At 33.1% G+C, this 20636-nt stretch overlaps 1 protein-coding gene across 4 annotated transcripts in view; it reads right to left on the minus strand.

Moving 5' to 3' along the window:
• LOC124642994 (irregular chiasm C-roughest protein-like) overlaps positions 1 to 20636 on the minus strand; it is a 79907-nt gene that overhangs the window by 34543 nt on the left and 24728 nt on the right. For 3 of the 4 annotated variants that reach the window (XM_047181826.1, XM_047181824.1, XM_047181827.1), the window contains exons 1-2: positions 10503 to 10694; positions 1923 to 2226 (exon numbers count right to left, since the gene is read on the minus strand). In XM_047181826.1, the coding sequence (XP_047037782.1) occupies positions 1923 to 2135 (213 nt within the window). In that variant the 5' untranslated portion in view covers positions 2136 to 2226; positions 10503 to 10694. Of the gene's footprint in view, positions 1 to 1922; positions 2227 to 10502; positions 10695 to 20636 lie in introns of those variants that run through there. The other variant, XM_047181825.1, reaches the window with a different exon arrangement.

The raw sequence follows: 20636 nt of genomic DNA on the forward strand, positions 1-20636 counted from the left end.
AATTGCTCAAGTATCCAACACCGAAAAAATTTCGCGCTCTTCCGTCGAGGTTTTCTTTGATGTTTATTTTTTATTCCTCTGGTTCAGAAAAAGCAAAATCGCTGTCTTCGCTAGCTGCTTATTCATTTGCATTTGCTTTTTTGTGTGGATATTGTACTTATTTATTGATTTACAGTGGTTTTGTTTATTTTGTGTAGGTACATACTTAAACTAAAAAAATTCGCGCTCGCTTCGCTCGCGATACCGGCTACCACTAAATGGCTTTCAATGCTAGCGGGTGCTTGGAACTTCTTCTTTTAGTTAAAAAAATCGCGCTCGCTCGCCTCGCACCTGTACAAACCCAATCTATTTGTTTTTGCGTTTACTTTGTCAGCCTTCAATCTGAAAACTATTCACATAATACACAAAGTCAAGGGTGGCTAAATTGGTTTCTAGTCCGTGTGGCAGATAGCCATGCTACGCCTGCGTATAATGTCTCTCACGCTACGAGCCGTACCTAAGTGTATTTACGTCTTTAGTTTACTTCTTACTTAAGCTAAGGTTCCGCTGAAAAATGGTGAAACGAAAAGGGTTCCGAAGCCAAAAGAATTCGGGAACCGCTGCTCTAGTTAATGTGTCGCTGTGTTGTTTTAACTATTAATTAAATTTAAACTTTAACATAATCTTTATGCACTGTATAATGAGTTCGTCGTGCTTTTTAGTAATACCGCATTGGTCTGAAAACTAAAATCTTACAAAAAACAACTGCTAAAATACTAGCTTTTCCCACAAATCCCGGGGGAAACTCTTTCAGTACATAGGTAAAAAATAGCTAGAGTATGTATCTATATAACTTTCATTTCAATCGGTTCACTAGTTCTGGTGTGAAAGCTCGATAGATTGATAGAGTTACTTTTGCATTCAAAATATTGAAGAGTATTAATTTACAGTACTGTTTTTTTTAGTTATGGTATTTTAGAAGTCGGTACTTTATTTAATCTTAAAATAAAAGATCAGTCATCCTCCGAGCCTTTTCCCCAACTATGTTGGGGTCGGCTTCCAGTCTAACCTGATGTAGCAGAGTACCCGTGCTTTACAAGGAGCGACTGCCTATATGACCTCCTCAACCCAGTTACCAAGGCAACCCAATATCCCTTGGAAAATAGTAAAAGATTAGCACGAGTAGAAATAAAACTAATTAACCAATGATATCTGTCAGCACTGTTAACTTTTAATTAACTTTTAATGGCGTTATACATTTAACTAAAAGGTTTTATTGGTATTTTTTTAATGACTATTGACATAACTGGATATTTTTACCGTTAATAATTTTATGTCTTCTTCATTTATCTTAGTAAATTAGTAATATACCTTTAAGGGCCGATTTTTTAATCATCAATTAACTTCTATCTGAGGAAAAAGTATGGCGTATTGACATATTTTCTATACAAAAGAACTGCCGAAACGTCAAACATATTCTTGAGATGAAAGTTATCTGGCGATTGAAAAGTCAACTCTAAGTGATTCACTTTATGATACAAAATATGTATGATGGTATTAACGCTTGTAAATTATTTACCATGTTATAGTTATCGGCACGAATCTTGAGCTCTGACCTACATCTGCGCAGAAGTGATTTATTAGCAAAGAACCAATCCCGAGTGACGGCTATGACGCGATGCGCTGCGGGCCAATCACCGCTTCATACCACAAAAGAGACCCAATAAATTACTTCTGCGCAGGTGAAGGTCAGAGCTCAAGATTCGTGCCGATAACTATATTATGTATTCTTTTTTTACGAAAGTAACATAATTTATTTGGGTACATGTTCTATCCTTCAACGAATTAAAGAAAATAAAACTTTTTACTAACACCCAAAACCCTTCCAAGAAGGATGTGTTTATAATAAAAACCTTATTTATTTATCGACGTTTTAAACGTACCTGATCTTGCGGCTCCATCGCAAACCTCTGTTCTTGGTAACCATGGCAACCGACTATCAACAGCAAGCACAACAGGATCTGAATCCCGACATCCGGCCAAGCCCATTTCCGGCGTCTTTCCGTTCTAAATTTGAATTCGGAATCAGCCCTGCGCGTGCGCAGCCCTATAAATGGCGTTCCATTTTCAAATGTCTCTTTGTGTGATGCCGCCATAGTTTATATGTGTGAAGCATATTGATGAGTGATTTCAGTTTTTTGGTTCATTTGTGTTGGTTTTTTCAGAATATCCTCGGGAACATTTTATCTGTAATAAAATGAAAAGAATGTTATATACTAATTTATAATTTAAGGTTTTTGCGTTCTAACCAATAAAATATATAATTATATTGTAAAATTAATTAATTTGAATATGCTGATTATGATGTCAATTCAAAATACCTACTACTTAGAAAAACAATTTAATATCTTTTGTTTTATTATTATGTTCACAAGTGATCATTAAATAATGATGTTACCTACAATAACCATCCGGTTTTAAAGAAGTTTATTTTTTAATAGTTTTGTTAATAACCCAGAAAATCTGAATAACATAATGATAGCTTACTAAGAAAGACCGAAGGAAACTCATATTAACCGTGGTCCAAAAAGTACCAGCTATAATGCTGGGTTTAAACTACAAACTTTGTTCGGGACTATGTTTAAAACCTAGTAACAACGGTAGTACTTTTTAAAGAGCACTTATTATTAGGAAAAAATAAGCATAATAAAGAAGTGTCAACATTACATTAGTAACTTTTTAAAAATAATTGAGTATTATAAATTCGACATCGTTTAGTGGACCCCTGCAGGTATATATTGCATTTTAAACTAGTTTTAATAAGTTATTACTATTTGATCGTTCATTAATATTATATTTTCTTAGGAATGTCTATTTAAGTTTATTATAAGTCAACTTATTATTTATGATTTTGAGACAGTGTAATTTTGTTTCTACGTAGTAAACGTAATTAATCGAAATTCGTCTGTACTTATTAGTTTCGTTCCATTAATGGAACAGGTAATAATATATTTTTAATCATAAGACCCAAGATATAGGTATGTATAGAAAACATGGCGTTTGCTCCTATTTTACAAAAGTGTGTTATAAACACCAACATATTAGTATGTATCACTAGGTTTATACGTTTGCTTACATTTTTAAGGAAAATATTTAGATGTAAGAATGTTAAAAAGAGCCTGTAATAAAACGGCTCATTTATGTTATGAACTCGTGACTTTTGACAATAAAATAGTCAACGTTAATTTTGACCACCGAGTGACCCCAAACGGCATTCCAATCAAGGCACATAAGTACGTGTATAATTAAAGTTTTCTCTACAATAAATCACTTTTATTTACGTCCTAAGTTATTTTAATAATACAGTTATAAATAATTTATATAATCCTTTTGAACATAACTGCTGATCTTATGACACGAATTCTTAAACAGTGTTTTTTTATAAAAATTTATGTTAATTAGTCTGGCGCTTAGTAGGTACTTAATAATCATAGTGTTTTTATATCTTTACTATAATAGTATTCTCGTAAACGTAAGTATCTTCTGGGCACGTTTCCGGAGGACAGTGATGCGGAGGAATACTTCGACGCCTGATTGATGTTCTTTTATATATGTTTTATGTTTATATATATTTTGTATATAGTATCTTATTTTTAGTTTTGTATAAAGATATGTAGATTAAGTTTGTATATATTTATAATTTATTATATTCTGTTTCATATAAAATAAAGTATCTATAATCTTTTAGAATTATGTAGTTTTGGATATATAAATCATCACGCTAATCTCTATCTATTTCTTACTATATTAGGTCGGTTTCAATTGAATTCTATGGTATTCTAGCTTGCGTCCATGGTTTTACCGTGTAGTCCTGCAGGAACTACTTCATACCGGGTGAAAAGTAGCCCATATTCTTCTTCTTACTCAATAAATGGACTATCTAACATCAAAGCAGAATATGTATTTCAAATCGGTCGATTGATTAGCGTGTTTAAGCAAACAAACTCTTCAGCTTTATAATATAGAACATAGCGTCATTGAATGCCAGATTTTCGGGCTTTTGACCACCTATAACAACTGTTCAAGACCTATAAATCTGAAACCAAAGGCTTAGAATGACAACAGAAGCACAAAACTTCATCCATAGCAATTGAACCCCATCTAGATATGCCAAAAATATTTTACGAGCGACTTTTTTTAGATAGGTACTTAATGGCACAGTGTCATTAACCTATTTTCTCAAAGTAGACATTTCATTCATCAAGCAACGGTACATTCAAGTACAAAAATATATTAGAGTACATTGAACGACAATCGAGACATACATATGTTCAGTACAAGCCATGTGTGAAAGTATCAATTACACAGATATGACATATCTGGATGTGACAGTTTTGTGCGTGAGTGTACTGTTAGGTGACGAAATGCAGTTGATAATGGTTTTTGTTGGTATTTAGTTCAGTGATGAGTGATTGTTTGGTTGTGATGCGTTGCATTGATGATATTAGTCATGTTTTTGGAATTTTGTAGATAATAAAAAACTTTAAAATTAAAATTATTTCAAAAAAATTCTGGTTGTGAGTGGTTTAAATCATTTCTTTTAACTTCCAACTCAAAACATATCACACTTATCTTAACACCCTTTGATCATAACACCATAACACTTTTACGACCATCAAAACTACGCTCAGCTTCCCTTCAACTTAACACCCTTGTCATATCCATTAAGCCAACATCTTCCAACCACATGGCTTTAAGAAATATTATTTCTACATCTCCTTTTTATAATTATGTGTACTTTACTTCATTATCATCTCCCACGGGACGCTCAAAAGGTTTTTTTTTTCGTTTGTTTTTTATAGCTTATATATATGGGGTTTAGTGGTATGTGTAGATGTTAACAGCATGATGTATGTTTGTTTCTGTTGAGTAATTAGAAGTCTCTTTTGAATATATGATAGAGTATGGTATTGAGAAATATTTTTAGAAGGGTGCCTGTATAAGTAAGTTATGAGAATACGGGTTTCTCAACACGTTTATATCACTTTGGACATATGCTCACTAATAGATGTTTGTGCTTTATTACTGAGTATTTTATATTTACTCCAACAAATTCCTAACACTAGAAATAAATAAATACCAACCACAATATAAGTAAGAATAGTGTTATCGAATTATCACAGGATTCTTGGTATCTAAAAATATCTGAAGATTTAAAGTTCCGAATCAAAAGCTTTTGTATATTTATTGATTCTTAGCTCTGTGTGGGGTCCCTCGGTTTTCTAAGGTGGAATAAATATACAAACTCATTCACAAAATGGAATTGTATGTAAACTATGCATAATATAGTGGTAGATTAAAAAAAAATCATGTTAAAGCTAAAAAAAATAACCACGTCTGAATAGCGAACCTTCTTCTTTTCTAAAGTCAGATAATAATATAAATCATGCAACTTATGTTTAGTGTTTTCAACCTTTACATTTATAGAGCTTTAAACACTTGTTCAAAAGGTCCTAGTATAGCAATGATTGAGCAGTTATGCAATCAGACAGCACACAACGGATTAGGTAACGCAATTTGTCAGGTAAGTATACAACTTTAAAATCATCTAAAAGCTGTATCTTTCTTCTCTAAATCTTCTTTACAAACGCTGCTCTGAGAAAGAAGAAGCACTGCATTTAAAAATAAATAAAACGTTACAGCTATTGTTGCGCACGCGGCGCCATAGTTACGCTAGATATAGAACGTCTGGCATATGTGTACTACTGAATAAATAGAGGGAACTTCATCCCATTTAACTTAGAGTATTTGCTTTTGAAATTAAAGAGGGTGTACACCATAACCTAAGCTGCTGGTGCCTATTTTTGTGATACATAATATCATCGTTCCGGCTGTTCCCGGAGTCAGGGTTCATGAGATACAATACAGCCTACTGACAGAGGGATAGTGAAATCTTAGTAATAAGGTATTAACACTTCGGATATGGATCCCTAAAAAATAATGCATCTCGAGTAAAAAAAGGGGAACTTATTTGTGCCCTTTTACCTACGGAGAAGAATCTATTCACGATCTACACAAAGTAAAGGGATATTTTTAACATTTCCAATTGATATGAATGAAATAAATCATCATTTAGACTCAAACATATAAGCCCACCAAGAGAATAAAATAATGACGAGGCACCATAATGCTTAAAGTGATTCAGATACTTTGGACATGGATACCGCCAGACTAATTACTACTTAAGCAGTATAAAATAGGTATAACAACGCGTAATGGCTCCATTTTGAAAAAAAATACTAGGTGGTTCATAAACTACCCAAAGAATTTTCAAAATTCTTCCACACCACTGTTGCCGACATGGTAGATAATTTTAAGTCAAGCGAAGACAACGGGAGGACCTAAAGTTCAACGATCGGCCCGATATAGATAGGAATGCAAAACAAAACCATATAGACAGACGGACGGGATATACCTACTAATGATGTTTTAGCTGAAAGCTCTGAGAAACTCTCTGTGAAATATGAAAGCAGTTAAAATCTCTTAAGAGAAGTGCATATAATTGTCGTTTGTATGATTAATGCTGGACGGTTGGTAGCAAGGCGCGACAGCTGTGCACGTGTTCTCAAGGTTTCGATTTTAGTGGGCTTTTCAGAAACTTTCTTAAAGCATCCCATAGTCTGGAAGTCGTAGCGATACTCCCTTGCACCAGAGACCACGTTAATGTCAGTCCAGCGCCTATTCTGATCTCTCTCCAGTCGTATAGGATTGACGTATCATCGGGCTTTGATATTAAGAGAATAGGGAGTGGACCTGTGTCTGCGAAATTGCTTGTGTACCATCATACTTCTTGAGACTTGCTTACACTATTACCAACACTAGGTTTTCCTATATTTATTTGGGGACCTCACGTGTGCATAAGTAATGAAGTGAAGAGAGCGTAATGGAAACAAACCATTAACATGCTAACACTATAAATACAATTTCTACTTTAAAACATCCACACATTGCCTGAACATCGAACTACTCCAAACTCCTCGGTTGACAACATTTTGTTAAACAAAAATCGAATTATTAGAAAGCGGAAAAAAGCGTAAATGAAGCGAACTAACTTAGCCATTAAAGCTTACAGGACTCATTAGCATCACCTAAAAGTTAGAGGAAGGTAAACAAAAGCGAACTTTCAGGTTTCAGCCGAAACATTGTTACAGAAAGTTTCTGCGCCAGCTTTTTGATGGAACCTATCTTTTCAATTTAATTTAATAAATTATTTTCGGGTTTTACACGAGTTGTCCAACTTTTTGGGTAGGTAGGTACTTCTTTCTGGTACTTGGTGGGAACAGGGCAGGAGAAAGAAGAGGAGGTACTGTGATTTTGGGCTTTTTATTTGTGACTTTAGCCGGTGTTTCCGTTCTGTTTTGCTTATTAATGACTCGTTTTGAGCAAATTGTGTACATTAATACCGTAAAATTAAACAAGATATACATAATAGGTACCCTTTGATATGGTAACACCCCCTTCCTATTACTATATTATTTAACAATCCATTCTTCATCAAACACAAACTAAAAATTTATCTTAGATCATCTGTTCGGCAGCTACAATATCACAGATAGAGGCACATACATATCGCCCCATCATTTTTACATTTGGACAAAAACCTAAAACAACAACTATAGTTCGGCCATTCAGAGAATGCGTTCCTGACACGTCGCGATTGAACTGACGACGTAACTTTGCAATGGCGTTGCAGTTACGATAAAAATATTTTTGCTGGTTGTTTACCGTTTTAACAATTGAGGAGCATTAAAACAACATTATTATATCAATAATCAATGAATGTAGTTACGTCGTCAGTTCAATCGCGACGTGTCAGGAACGCATTCTCTGAATGGCCGAACTATAACACATGTAACATACCAACTAAGCTTTAAACATTTAAATGTACACATAACTTAGTCCGAACCCCATGCAATTAATTGTACCGTCTGATAGTGCCATGTCCCATGTCTCCCTTAGTTTATCTGAAGACAATGTAGTGGGAATTCTTTACTGCTGTATCTAAGTGTGCTAGTTTCGTAGGTGGAATTTTGTTCTAGTATATACTAGAGGGGGCTCGAGGTCGACCGAGTATAAGGTTTAGTAACGCATGGCGTGATCAGTCTATAGATGAGTGACCGTCTTGTTATAATGAGTCCCTTTATGACGTTCGCTCCATGTAGAACAGGTATTCTTCAGCTGTATCTGGTTATGTCTGGATGCCGATCGAAATATATGTAGTTTGGGAAATGGATATCAGATGATAAAGATTTATTAGGTTTACGTGGTGATCGGTAGGTACAATCTTAAAAAAATATATATATACATTTGTGCATTTTATGTGTCACCTATAAGATTTATTAGGTTGGTTAAAGAAAAGTGAAGAAAGACCTAAATAGTGTGTCTAATTATTGCATAACAGTTTATTCATCTGATGCTACGTTTGTGAAATTGGAATTACTCATGCTCTCATGCCTATGAAATAAGCAATGCTAATTGTTAGACCATATGACATACCTAGTTTAAAAAACATTGTTTTGTATTGTAAATATATGTATGTCATGTCTATTGTATTAATGTTTCGAGCGATCATTCAGGCATAGTCCTTATGGTTCTGAAAACATTTTTTTAAGTTGATAAAAGAGACAAAAATAAAAAGCGATTTAGGTAAACTACAATAAATGACCTGCAATTCTGTCACAAGTTGTAAAAATATGTATGAAACTAAAAACTACTTTTTTTTCTTTTATAGAACTTTAAAGACACTTAAAATGACAGTTAATTTTAAGTAAAAAATGCTCGATTAAAAATCGTTGAAGTTTTAACTGTTATTTTCAAAAACAATTTTGTTATGTCATTGTTTTTCTGTTTTCAGTACCGTTGTTATTTTATGTAATAGACAGAGTATTCCAAATTCTATTGCGATACAGTTAGCTAAATGCATTTTTGTACCGATAGGACTTTGTTTTTTTATTCAATTCACTTTGTTTAGATTTTCAATTTTGTGTCACAGATTATATTGACAAATGTCAGTACATGATATGTCATGAGTTACATCGACCATTTTTTGTAACGAATAAATACTTTTAGGTATTATTCAACTGAAATATTCTTTTATTTTATTTCATTCGAAACACGCCGAAGGTAACTTTTATTTTAACCTAGCTTCCGCCCGTGGCTTCGCCCGCGAAGAGTTCGGTTATATCGCGTTTTCAACAGAATTCTTCAAAAGTCCGGGATAAAAACTATCCTATGTTCTTTCTCAAGGTCAACTCTACCAATGTAACAAATTTTATTAAAAACAGTTCAGTGGTTTAGACGTGAAAGCGTGACAGATGACAGACAGAGTTACTTTCTCATTTATAATATTTGTAGGGATTTTAACTAGGTACGGCTTACAACTTTTAGAAGTAAACCTAAAGAAAGCACATTATGACATGAAAAATATATTTCAGGCTACACTGAAAGTTTCCACGAAGAATTTTCAGTAGAATTATAATTTAAATAAACATAGCATTGTTAGTAGCCCATGAAGTCATCCTATATTTCAGTCAAGACTAAAGGAAGATGTACATCCGTTTAGATCTAAAATAATTCGAAGTTGAGAATCTTAGGAGAAAATGTGTTTGAAAATCTTTGTTTGAAATATGGTCGTCTGATTGAAAAAATGTAACCATGTGTGAACGTGATATATTAGAAAGAGATAAAAAAGTAAAAGTGAAATGGATTTAATGAACATTAGAAAAAGAAAGACTTCTTCTTTATATGCAAAAAAAAAACTGAAGAGTTTTACAAAGCTGAAGTGTTTGTTTGAATTTAAATTTCGGGAACCAAAGGGCTGATTTGAAAAATATCATTCAGTGTTTGATAGCTCATGTATTGAGGAAGAGTAAAGGCAAGATTTCATGGGTGGTGGAGTGAGCAAGTTCCCACAAGATGCGGGTGAAACCGCTGGAAGAAACTAGTTTACGTATTTTTTTTACAGTTGTTTCCACAATAAATCTAAACTATATATAACAAACATACATAGTAACATACCGAGTCATATATTCAGACTTTCTTTGTTCCAAGTAACTTCCACTTTTATTACCAGAGTTTTTCAGGAGAAATGCGTTCTGTAGACGCTGAAACGGCGTCAAATAAGCATTAAGTTTCCGACATTCATATTTTATAGACTAGCATAAAAGCGAAAAAACTACAAAAAAAACTAGTCACTATTTCGCAAGAAAAATAAAAGTCATAGAGAAACGTGAAAGTGTGTTTTCTGAGAATTTGTTACACATTACTCTCTGAAATAGTTTATTATTTTGTGCGTATTTAGAATTTAAAGAGGTCGGCCCCGGATTTTTTCTAACATAAATAAATTTGCTACGCGTACCTACGAACATTTAATTTTGTTTACATCACTTATAGATTTTCGCACGCAAATAAAAATGCGAAACCATTTTTTTCTAGCATTAAAATACAAATAAAAATAAGCTTACCAATTAATAAAATTCTCGAAAAAAGATCCACACAATAATATCACAGAACAGATTTAAAATCCGTTTTTCGAACAACACTTAAAGACCATGGTTAACGAACAAAAGATCCGGGATTCCGGTATTCCGGAATTAGAGACTCTAGCCACGGATTTTGGGACCGCGTATCGTGGTGAACGCGAAGTGACTAACCGAAACCGTATTGCGTTTATTCTGTGTGTTATATTTTTAGAAAACGCCCCCTTGTTAGAAATATGCGTGCACGCATACACGTGGTCGGTATCCGGTCGAAGGGTTTTTTCTAAATATTTTATTTCTTATATTATTGACATGCTGTTAAATTCTACAGTTCTGCTGTCAAATTTTTTGGGGTTAAAAAGGGATGCATTTTTTGTGGTATTTTTTGCTTATCTTTTCAACCATAAGTCATTAGGTTAGTTCATTTTTTTGTACTTTCACGCCCCCAATTAACTTTTATCTCGATATTCCCGCGGTTTCGCTTATATTTTATTAGTTCTCACACCCAATTAGTCACAAGTCAAAAAGTGTTTTATGACTTTCTCCAGGTGCTATTAAATCTCCACTTAGCTATATGATAGAAGAGTAGGTAACGTAAAGACATGAGCTTTAAATGTCTATATAATAGCAATATTATACAGCTGATGGCTTTGTTTGTTTGAACAAACTAATTCCAGGAACTAAACCGATTTAGATTTCAGCGATAGATCTATAGCCCATTTGTCGAAAAATGCTATAGGCTCCATCTAGGTCCCAAGGGTTCCGGGTGAATCCGCTGATATCGTTACCAAATCTACAGAATATAAAGCTGTAGAAGCCAACATAGCGCTAACTATTAAGCAGTACAAATAGCTTTTCTTACAACAATCCTCCTACATAACTCGTAAAGTCAATTAGGGAAATAGGTTACACTTATAACCATATATATAATGATGTATAGAAACTGATTGTTGTAACAAGAAAAGAAATGTATGCAAAAAAAATAAAAATGAAAATACCTAATAACCTACACATCTTTACTTGTAATCTGATTATAACCAGAATCAATTAACTTTTAAACGCCTTCAAATCTGGCAAAAGATAGTTAAAGCCCATAGAGTATCCCAGACTTTCAAGCATATGGCTAATGTCAACTTTCGCAAAGAGGTAAACAAGAATTAGAACTGAAAAATCAAGCTTTGAAAAGTCCAATAAGTTGACACTAAAACGGGTGAACATCCAATTAATGACTGATACAAAATTCAACACTAAAAAATAATAAAAAACTCATATATACTGAAACTGTAAAAACTTTCATACTACGCTTCAGTTTCTATTCTGTCAACGTATTGAAACAAGTACAAACCTGAAACTTGCGAATACGTCCAGCATCATAGACATAATTTATTTCACAATATCTTTCAAAACCTAAGAGCATTCAACCAACCGGAACCGCCTTTAGCACAAATATATTCACCCATTAACGCGCGAGGGGGAGACCACGCAACTAACACTTAGTAGGTAAATTGACTCACGTTACATGCGCAGCCAGATTTGATTATTTCTTGAGAACCATGCGCGATAACTTTATGAAATATCTAGCTTCTAATCTGGGTGATTTAAAAAGCACCCAACTATATTCAAAAAAGTTAATTACGCAGACCACACGTTTGCTATAAAATGCGACCTCTCCCGTCAAATTCATGAATCTACGATTTGGATTCGACATAACCAGTAAGACCAGTTGCCTCGAACCTTTGACCTACGCTAAGGGCCAACAATGACGTCTCCAGTTGATAATATGCTCCAATCTTAAAACAGTCCATATGGCTTATATTCGGTTCCCATTGAGTCATGGTATTCCACGTGGTGATCTTAACCAATTGTTACCACATTAATTATTCACCGTTATAATTAGATTTGTTATATGTCTCGTGGACGTTGGCCTTTACCACATGGGAAGCGAATATTGGTTTATTTTGTTTCTATTACTGGGTGCAATTTTATAGCATTTTATTTGTTTCCCGCGGTTCCACTCGGGTCCCGGGGGAATTTCTTGCCGGACAAAATATAGCCTATGTTACTCGGAGATAGTCTAGTTTCAGAACAGTTTAAGAATTTTTCAAATAGATTCTAAAGTTTCGGAGCCTTAAGGTTACAAACAAACAACACACCTGTCCTCTTTATTATATTTTAATGGTGTCTCTTTTCAGAGAGATTATGTCTGTTATGTAAAATACAGAAATCACTGTTACAAATACAGAATTCACTAAAATTTCTACATGATAACAGTAAGCATGATTACATTTCGAAAATTTTCCTAGCTCCCAAATTTCAATAGCTTTCTTTACAAATCTTACCTTTATACTTACGCAACTATTTAGCTAGTTTACGCACTATTTTCTACATACAAGAATTAATCATCGTCTGCTGCGCGTGGGCACAAAACGCACACTGAGGTAATTCCGTGTGTACGATATCATTAAAATGGAGCATGAAACACATAGATTTTATGTAACACTGTAGTACGAAAATACTGTGAGATTATGTGTATTTGAATTTATGTAAACTAGGTAAGAAACGTAAAAAAAAAATATCTTTGATAACCGACTTCGAAAAAAGAAGTTCTTGGTTTGAGATGTGATCCTCTTACATAAATATGTATGTGTATTTGTTTGTTGTATTGTTTGTATTGTATATGTATGTAGGTACATTTAAGCTGAACATATTTTGATGCGGTTTTCAGCATACTATTTGTAAGAGTTAGGAGAAAGTTTTATGTATGTTGTTGAAGTCGTTTTTTTTTTCAAAAAGTTTTTGTAGCTTTGAAATTGAAGACAATTACTGTAGCTTGCAAGTTAAGTGTTTCAGCACAATAAAATGCATTGCAAGATTGCACAAATTAATGAAATGACAAAAATATATCACAGAGAAACTTGTAAGTACCCAATGAACATTTAAACTCGAACAATTCAGAGGTATTAGCTAAAGATATTGACTGACATAATCTTCACACAACAACAGTTTCCGATTGTTCCAAAAATTGACGACAAATGACTAAATAAGTGCCAGGTTTTGTTGGCAATTTTAATTTTGGCAAACTGTTATCTTGACCAGCTGTTGCTTGGTGAATAGATCAATCAAGGGCTTCCGAGGGGTTAGCCAGACTCTTTCCGTCGTACCACAAAATCTTTTAAACGTCTGTTGAATGCTTGTCTAAAAAATATGACATTGAAATTATGCCTGTTTTGCAGTCACACTTTTAGACAAGTGTTCAACAGATGTTTAAGTTTTTGTAGTAAGGCCATTTGTATTTCGGTTGTTTTGTAACCACAAAATTGATTTTAAAGATTAACCGTCTTACCACAAAAACTTTTAAACGTCAGTTTATGCCTTGTCTAAAAAAATGTCAAATTATGACGTTGACATGTGGTTCATTTTGCAGCCAAAATTTTATTAGACAAGGGTAAAACAGGGTTTAAAGTTTTTGTAGTAAGGCCCTAAGCGATTTAAAAATTACAATTCGTTTAAACACCAATATATTATTTTTGAAAAACGAACGGAAAAAGAAACTGCATTTTTTTACGTTAAAAGAATTTGTTATAAAGCTGAAATTGCTATAAAAAAATAAACTCTCAAAAACATAGATTTTTTTTTTCTGAAGAAACATACATTATGATGAGAATTGGTTAGATTAGCCTCAGTTTATATATTTTTACACTAAGAAGTTACTGAAAACACTTTAATCTCCAATCTGTTTCACCGAAAACTCAAAAACCATTTCCAGAAACGATTACTACATTTTATTTTCGTCTCTTCTACTAATAAATCTTTGACATTTAGCAACGGAAGCCACTTCTATTCTATTCTATTTTTACAAAGAAAGCTACACTCAATTGTTTCAAGATTTCTTCCAATTTCTACTACAGTACCTAATTAACTAAAAATATATTTTCGTAACAGAGGAATTTAGTTCTTATTACTTAAAGAATAAAGTTTATTTTAGTGTGAATTAAGTCTGAAATAATTAATCTCTTTCGTCTGAACAACAAACCTCTTGAAATGATGATTAGCGATTATAAATTCCGTTTTGGTTATTTTGGTAGATCAAAAGTTACTACGCTGTTAATTGGAAAATTCCGCTCTGGATATTATAATTTTAAAAAGTCAAGTCTGAGTATTAAACTTTCATAATTTAAGGCCAAAGGGAAATATTCTCAACGAAAGTCCACCTTATGTTTAAATTATAAACTAATAAAATATGTATTAAAGACACGAAAACTGTGAATTTGACAAACAAAAATGATTATTATGGTTCGAAATATACTCGTGTTACTTTTCCTGCTAATATTACAAATGCATAAAGTGTTTAAGGGTGTATCCATGTAAATCTACATGTTTGTTACTCTTTCACGATAAAACTACACGGATGAAACCGCGGATGAAAGCTAGTCTTCAATAATACAACTACCAACTAAAAATAATATCGCGAATTGAAACTAAAAACGTTCAAATGCGAGATGGAAAAGTGGTGTAACCAAAAAAAGGCACGATTCGAGACTTATATCCGAAGATCTACACTCCATTTTTCTCATAAAATCCTAACTAAACACTCCTTAAGAGTTATAGCTGAAAATCTTTTGTTCTGAAAATATAAATCATTGCGTATTACCGATGGCCTACAAATACTTTATTTTAGATTCTGATTTCATATATTTTGGAAGAAATTTATTTGGTTAAGAGGAATATGTCTACATAATATTGAAATACGCAAATCCATGTGAGCAATAATCTTTATGATTTAAAAGCCATTTTTGTATATGTTACATAAATCTGTTTGTCTGTTTAGTTAGTTACTGGGATATTTTAGTAGCATTTTTCAGTCTTTCAATAAGATACATTTATTGAAATTTTTTTGATCAGTTAACGATATTTAACGTCTTAAGGTCAAAGTTTGAAATAGTAGAGTTTATTACTATTTAGTAGTACAAAATTTTACCCCAAAGCACAATACCATTTTTTAAAAGAGACTGTCATATTTTTTTATTGCAGCGTGAAAAAAGTAGCTCATATTATAATGTAAGTGTGTAAAAAATGCAGCCACAAAATATTTTACAAAACCAAATTATTTCCTAAAATTCGCAAGCGAACACATGGACTCAGCTTGTACACAAGTTTCGTTTATTTATTTACCCAAAAAGCATCCTGTGCCGATTGCTGATATACAAATAAACGGCTAAAATTAGCGATTTCACTACCAAAAAACAATGAAATGACGATCCAATGCGAACCAAATTCGTGTGCAACGAAAGAATAATGTGGCTTTTTGTTTATTTATATTATGTATGTGTTTGTTTGTGTGTGTGTGTGTGTGTATGCTATTGTTTTGTACTTTGAAGTGGAGGGAATATTAAATATAAGTTATGGGATTTAAATAATCTTGAAACAATGAGTCAATTGCATTGTGATAAGTACATAATTGACATGTGATTAATACACAGAGAATGAGACGTGTTTCAGTCAAACATGACATAAATTATGGTACCTACCTTTTTTGCATTGGGCAAAAGACTTTCAGTAATACATGTAATTAAGAGACTACAATGTTATTTTTTTGTAATTAAAAATAAGTAGGTACTTATACCATATTTCCGGAATAACATAGAACAAAGATAATAGTTAATGAATATTATTAATTACACTTCTATCTAGATTTTTTTTTACTACATTACACGCTCCTATACTTTTCACAAAACAAGCCATTCTCAGAACAAGTACCACGCAAAAAGTATGCATTACCGGGAAAGTCCCGGGGAAAAAAGTACGCATACCTATTTTAATTCCTGATGCGCTCGTGAAATTTACCTTGAAAAAGGGGTGCCAACGTCTGAGCTCCCCTTTTTGTCCCCTTTTCGTCGTCTCTCGCTAAATTTGTCCGCAGTGCAACGTTTGTTTTTTTCCCCCAAGTCTCGGCAAAATGCACCACTGTGTTACGCAAACGAAAATTAACTTTATAATTTGAGGAATATGTTTCATATTTGAAATTACATTGGAGCTTTAAGATATTCGGACTCGTTTTTGAGCTCTGTTAAGTCGAGTTTGCTCAAAGTCTGAATTTAAAATAACTGGATATTTGAAGCTTGTATTTTTTAGTTTATCCTTTAGGATACTATTTCGATAATCATATCATATTGAACAGAAAATTTGTGAGGTGTTTTTGACATTGTCTTTTTAACAAATTCCACTTCACCTTGTAGCTTTTACATATTTTATTTTTGGCTACAAATTGCCCGTATTAGTACCAGTGTGCAGTATATTAACAAGCAAGAGGATTTCTTTGATTTAGTTCACCCAGCTGTTTTCACATGTCTGTTAAAAATGCAAGTGAGTACAGAAATAAATTTAGCGCCGTATGAAAGTAATTTATTAATCAGTTAACAAGATTTCGGATATAGTACATAATGTTTAGATGTCATCTGTTTGAGTTGGGCTTCTTAATCATTTTAATGGGTTATTTATTCGTTTTAATTAATGAAGACGTTATTTTTGACACGAGTATATACAACATGTAACTTAATTAACGCACATCCTGAAATTAGTTTGTTCAAAATCATACAGGTAATTTTTTATTCCAAAAATAATTAAAACTACGGAAATTATTGTCATATTAACCCTGTACAGTCAAAACAAATTCAAATAGACCTTAACTCAAAGTAATAAGACTTCGTGTATTGTCGGCTTTTTCCGTAGTTTCGTTATGTTGTGAGCGGCGCGCGGCGCGATATTTGCGTGCGTAGTAGTATGACCAAAAAGTTCTCCAAGAATTGGTATAACTAGTTTAGTAAATAACAATGCATACACATGTTAAATTAAAAATTCAGTGTATGTATTATGATTATAACATAATATTCTAATTAGGGTGTTTGAGGGTGTGCGTTAATTACGTTACATGTTGTAGATGTCTGTTTTTTTTTTCTTGTAGGTATGATCAGTTACATCTACATTATAAAACATGTTTAGTTACGGATACATAGATAAACTGCTTTGTTTAATTATTAATAATTATTTTCCAATTAACCTGTATTAATTCCTATATGTAAGCAATAATCTAAATTGTAAAGTCGTTGCACGAAAAAATACAGTACCGAACTAAATTAACATACTTATCAATCGACAATTAAAACTTCCTCAAAATGTATTTTAAGTACAAACTGATGACGCAATTTTTTCCAAAGATTTGATCTCGAAACAATGTGCATCGAAGAAGTTTATCCAAAATCTCTTGCCTACTGTTGAAGGAATTTTTTTTCGTCCCGATTTTATCATCTTTTTTCCACTTATGTTTGAAACAGTGTCTCAAATCTTGACCACTGCGCATTAGAATATTTGAAAGGTAACTTGATACGTTGATTTTTAAGTATTGATAAGGCAACAACACTCTTTGGTAATTAAAACTAATTGGTAAGCCGACTGGTTACTTTTATGTTCTGTATTTACGATCCTATACTTTTAAGGGTATAAACATGTTCACAAGCTTAGCGACGTGTAGTCGCTCGTCGTATAGAAATTCTATTGAAAAATAAAAGCAAATGAAGCTTTTTTGGAAGAAAAATAGAGGTTGTCTCTGTATGCCTAAACTTTTATAATCAAGCAACGGATTATGACGCGGGTTTTTCCAACAGACAAAATTAATTAAAAATAAGGTAGAAGAATAGAGATAGAATGGTATTAGTTTGTAAACAAAGCCTAGTACTTTACAAATATAAAACCATTCTGTATCGAATTTCAACCACCTTATCCATCGGACCCTAGTAATATGATAAAATAGAATAAATATATGATGCAGAAAAAATATGGGACTACTCAGTACTCACCCAGCCCATATAAATATAGAACTTTACAAATAACACAAGTTAGAACAAGAATAGAACTTTGAAGATCGCATTAAGCTATAGCGATTTAATCAATTACCCGCTACCTCCTATGCACAATACTCAGACCCTACTCTGATTAATTAATATACAAATCAAACATGAGACAGTGTACAACTTCTGGATTACATGCCGGTTTGTTTAATTTTTAATTGAAGATCCATCTTCTCATAACGAGGATGTTATTAAATTGTACTATATTAAGACCATAACAAGAGCAGAGTAGTGTAAACTAATAGTGTGTTTAATGAGGATATTTTGTTTTTGGATTATTCGTATACACGAAAGGTTTCAGAGACTAATGAAGCGATTTTAAAACATAGGATATATTTTGTCTGGGTACAGGAAGAAGTTACCTACCTCTACAGATCATACTTAGTTGATATTGGCACCCAATGTTATCAAAAATGTTGTGACAGACAAGAGTTTGAGAAAAAATCAAGAACGTGTATTAAAAGTGTTAACAAATTCTTATATTGGTTTTGGATTTTAAGGTACAAGATATTTATTTCTTTGTTAGTAAGGTAGACAGTAATTTGTTTACATACAATGCCACAGATATAAAAGGCTCAGATTTTAATTACTTTAATTTTGATACATATTTATAAGTCCTTTAATAGGTATATCCCTTAAGAAACACACCTTCCTTTCTACCAGCAATTATTCCCCCCCCATAAACCAGAGTTCACAGCACAAATTCAATTAAATTCGTATACAAATAACACGTCGAGATATACAAAGCAAGCAATTTGGTTAGACGCAACGACAGAACAGAATAGCATACGGTACATTACTCCGCCGAAACGTAGGTGTAAACGCATCGAAATAGGGTTGCTGCCAAGGAGTAAGAAAAGATACCGTAAGGCAGGTAGGTCAGGCACCTTCTTCTAGGTCAAACACCAAAACGGTCAGTTACGAATGAACTAACGAGGCGTATGGTGTCTTTGAGTCATTTTGACAACGACTTTTGGTATTTCTCGACCCCCGAACACTCGCATTTTTTCTTAGGAGATTTTGATATGACATGTCCGTTAGTCATTTTATACATTATTTCGCCATTATATTAGGTGTAAACGCATCAATGTTGGGATGATGCTATTGTATGAAGAAATATACACAACTGGAATAACGGGTGATATAGGTATTAGGTATATTATGACTGGGAACATATTATACCGAATACCTAAGCATAAACGCAGACACAGGCGTAGGCATCTATATTTTCCCATTATTTAGGCATAGGCTTATGAAACGGCGATCCCAAACGATCGGCTCAGAGAGAGAGAGATCAGACGCAGAACCGAGCTCTCTTAACTCAAGAAACCACGTTACCATGGATAAAATATGTATAGTAAATGTTCTGTGTAAAGGGAAGAAACCAGATCACATCCACCATAAAAAATGTCTGACACTGCACAACAAACAGTAGTAGAAACAAACTTGTTGCATCCTAAATTAACAAAACCTCACACAAAACAGCACTTAACATAAACAATGAAATTCACACACAAGGATCAAAATGACTAAATCCTAGGTTGTAAGCGACAGCCCTACTCAGAGTCGTGTTAAAAGCATTTGCCTAATTGCGGGGATTTGTCTCAGGTATGCTTACAATGCATCTTGAGGCGCGTTTGAACTGACACTTTACTTGCTCTCAGAAATTAATTGCGGGCGAGTGGGATTCGTTAATTTTTATGTACGTGTGTATGTTTGTTGTTATGGATATTGTTGTTAAGTTACTATGTGGCATTGGGAGGATTCAGAACATAATATTTTTCTATAGTTATGATTAATAAGCAGTTATGATCATGTCTTATTTACGAAACTACATACATATGAACATATATTATAAATGTTCTCGAAGCATTTTATAATCTAGACTTTTAAATCCGAAGCAAAAACGTACTATTACATGTGAAACCTCTTTTCCTTAATCTAAAGAAGGATTATTTCTACTTTTTTGACCCTCAACTTTATAAATCTTATTGAAAATAATAAACATCATCTGCCAAGCCTTTTCCCAACTATGTTGGGGTATAAATACATGCACATATTATTGAAAGGATAAGCCATTCGCCATTCCTACGTTATAAAATCAAACTAATATTTATCCTTTCATTTCATAACTTAACTCTTAAAGCCAGTCGTTGATACGGCGACAGCTTAACCTGTCAGGCTTAATAAAATAATACGATCCAACTGGAATTCT

Source organism: Helicoverpa zea, chromosome 26 (genome assembly GCF_022581195.2).
Source record: "Helicoverpa zea isolate HzStark_Cry1AcR chromosome 26, ilHelZeax1.1, whole genome shotgun sequence".
NCBI lineage: Eukaryota > Metazoa > Arthropoda > Insecta > Lepidoptera > Noctuidae > Helicoverpa > Helicoverpa zea.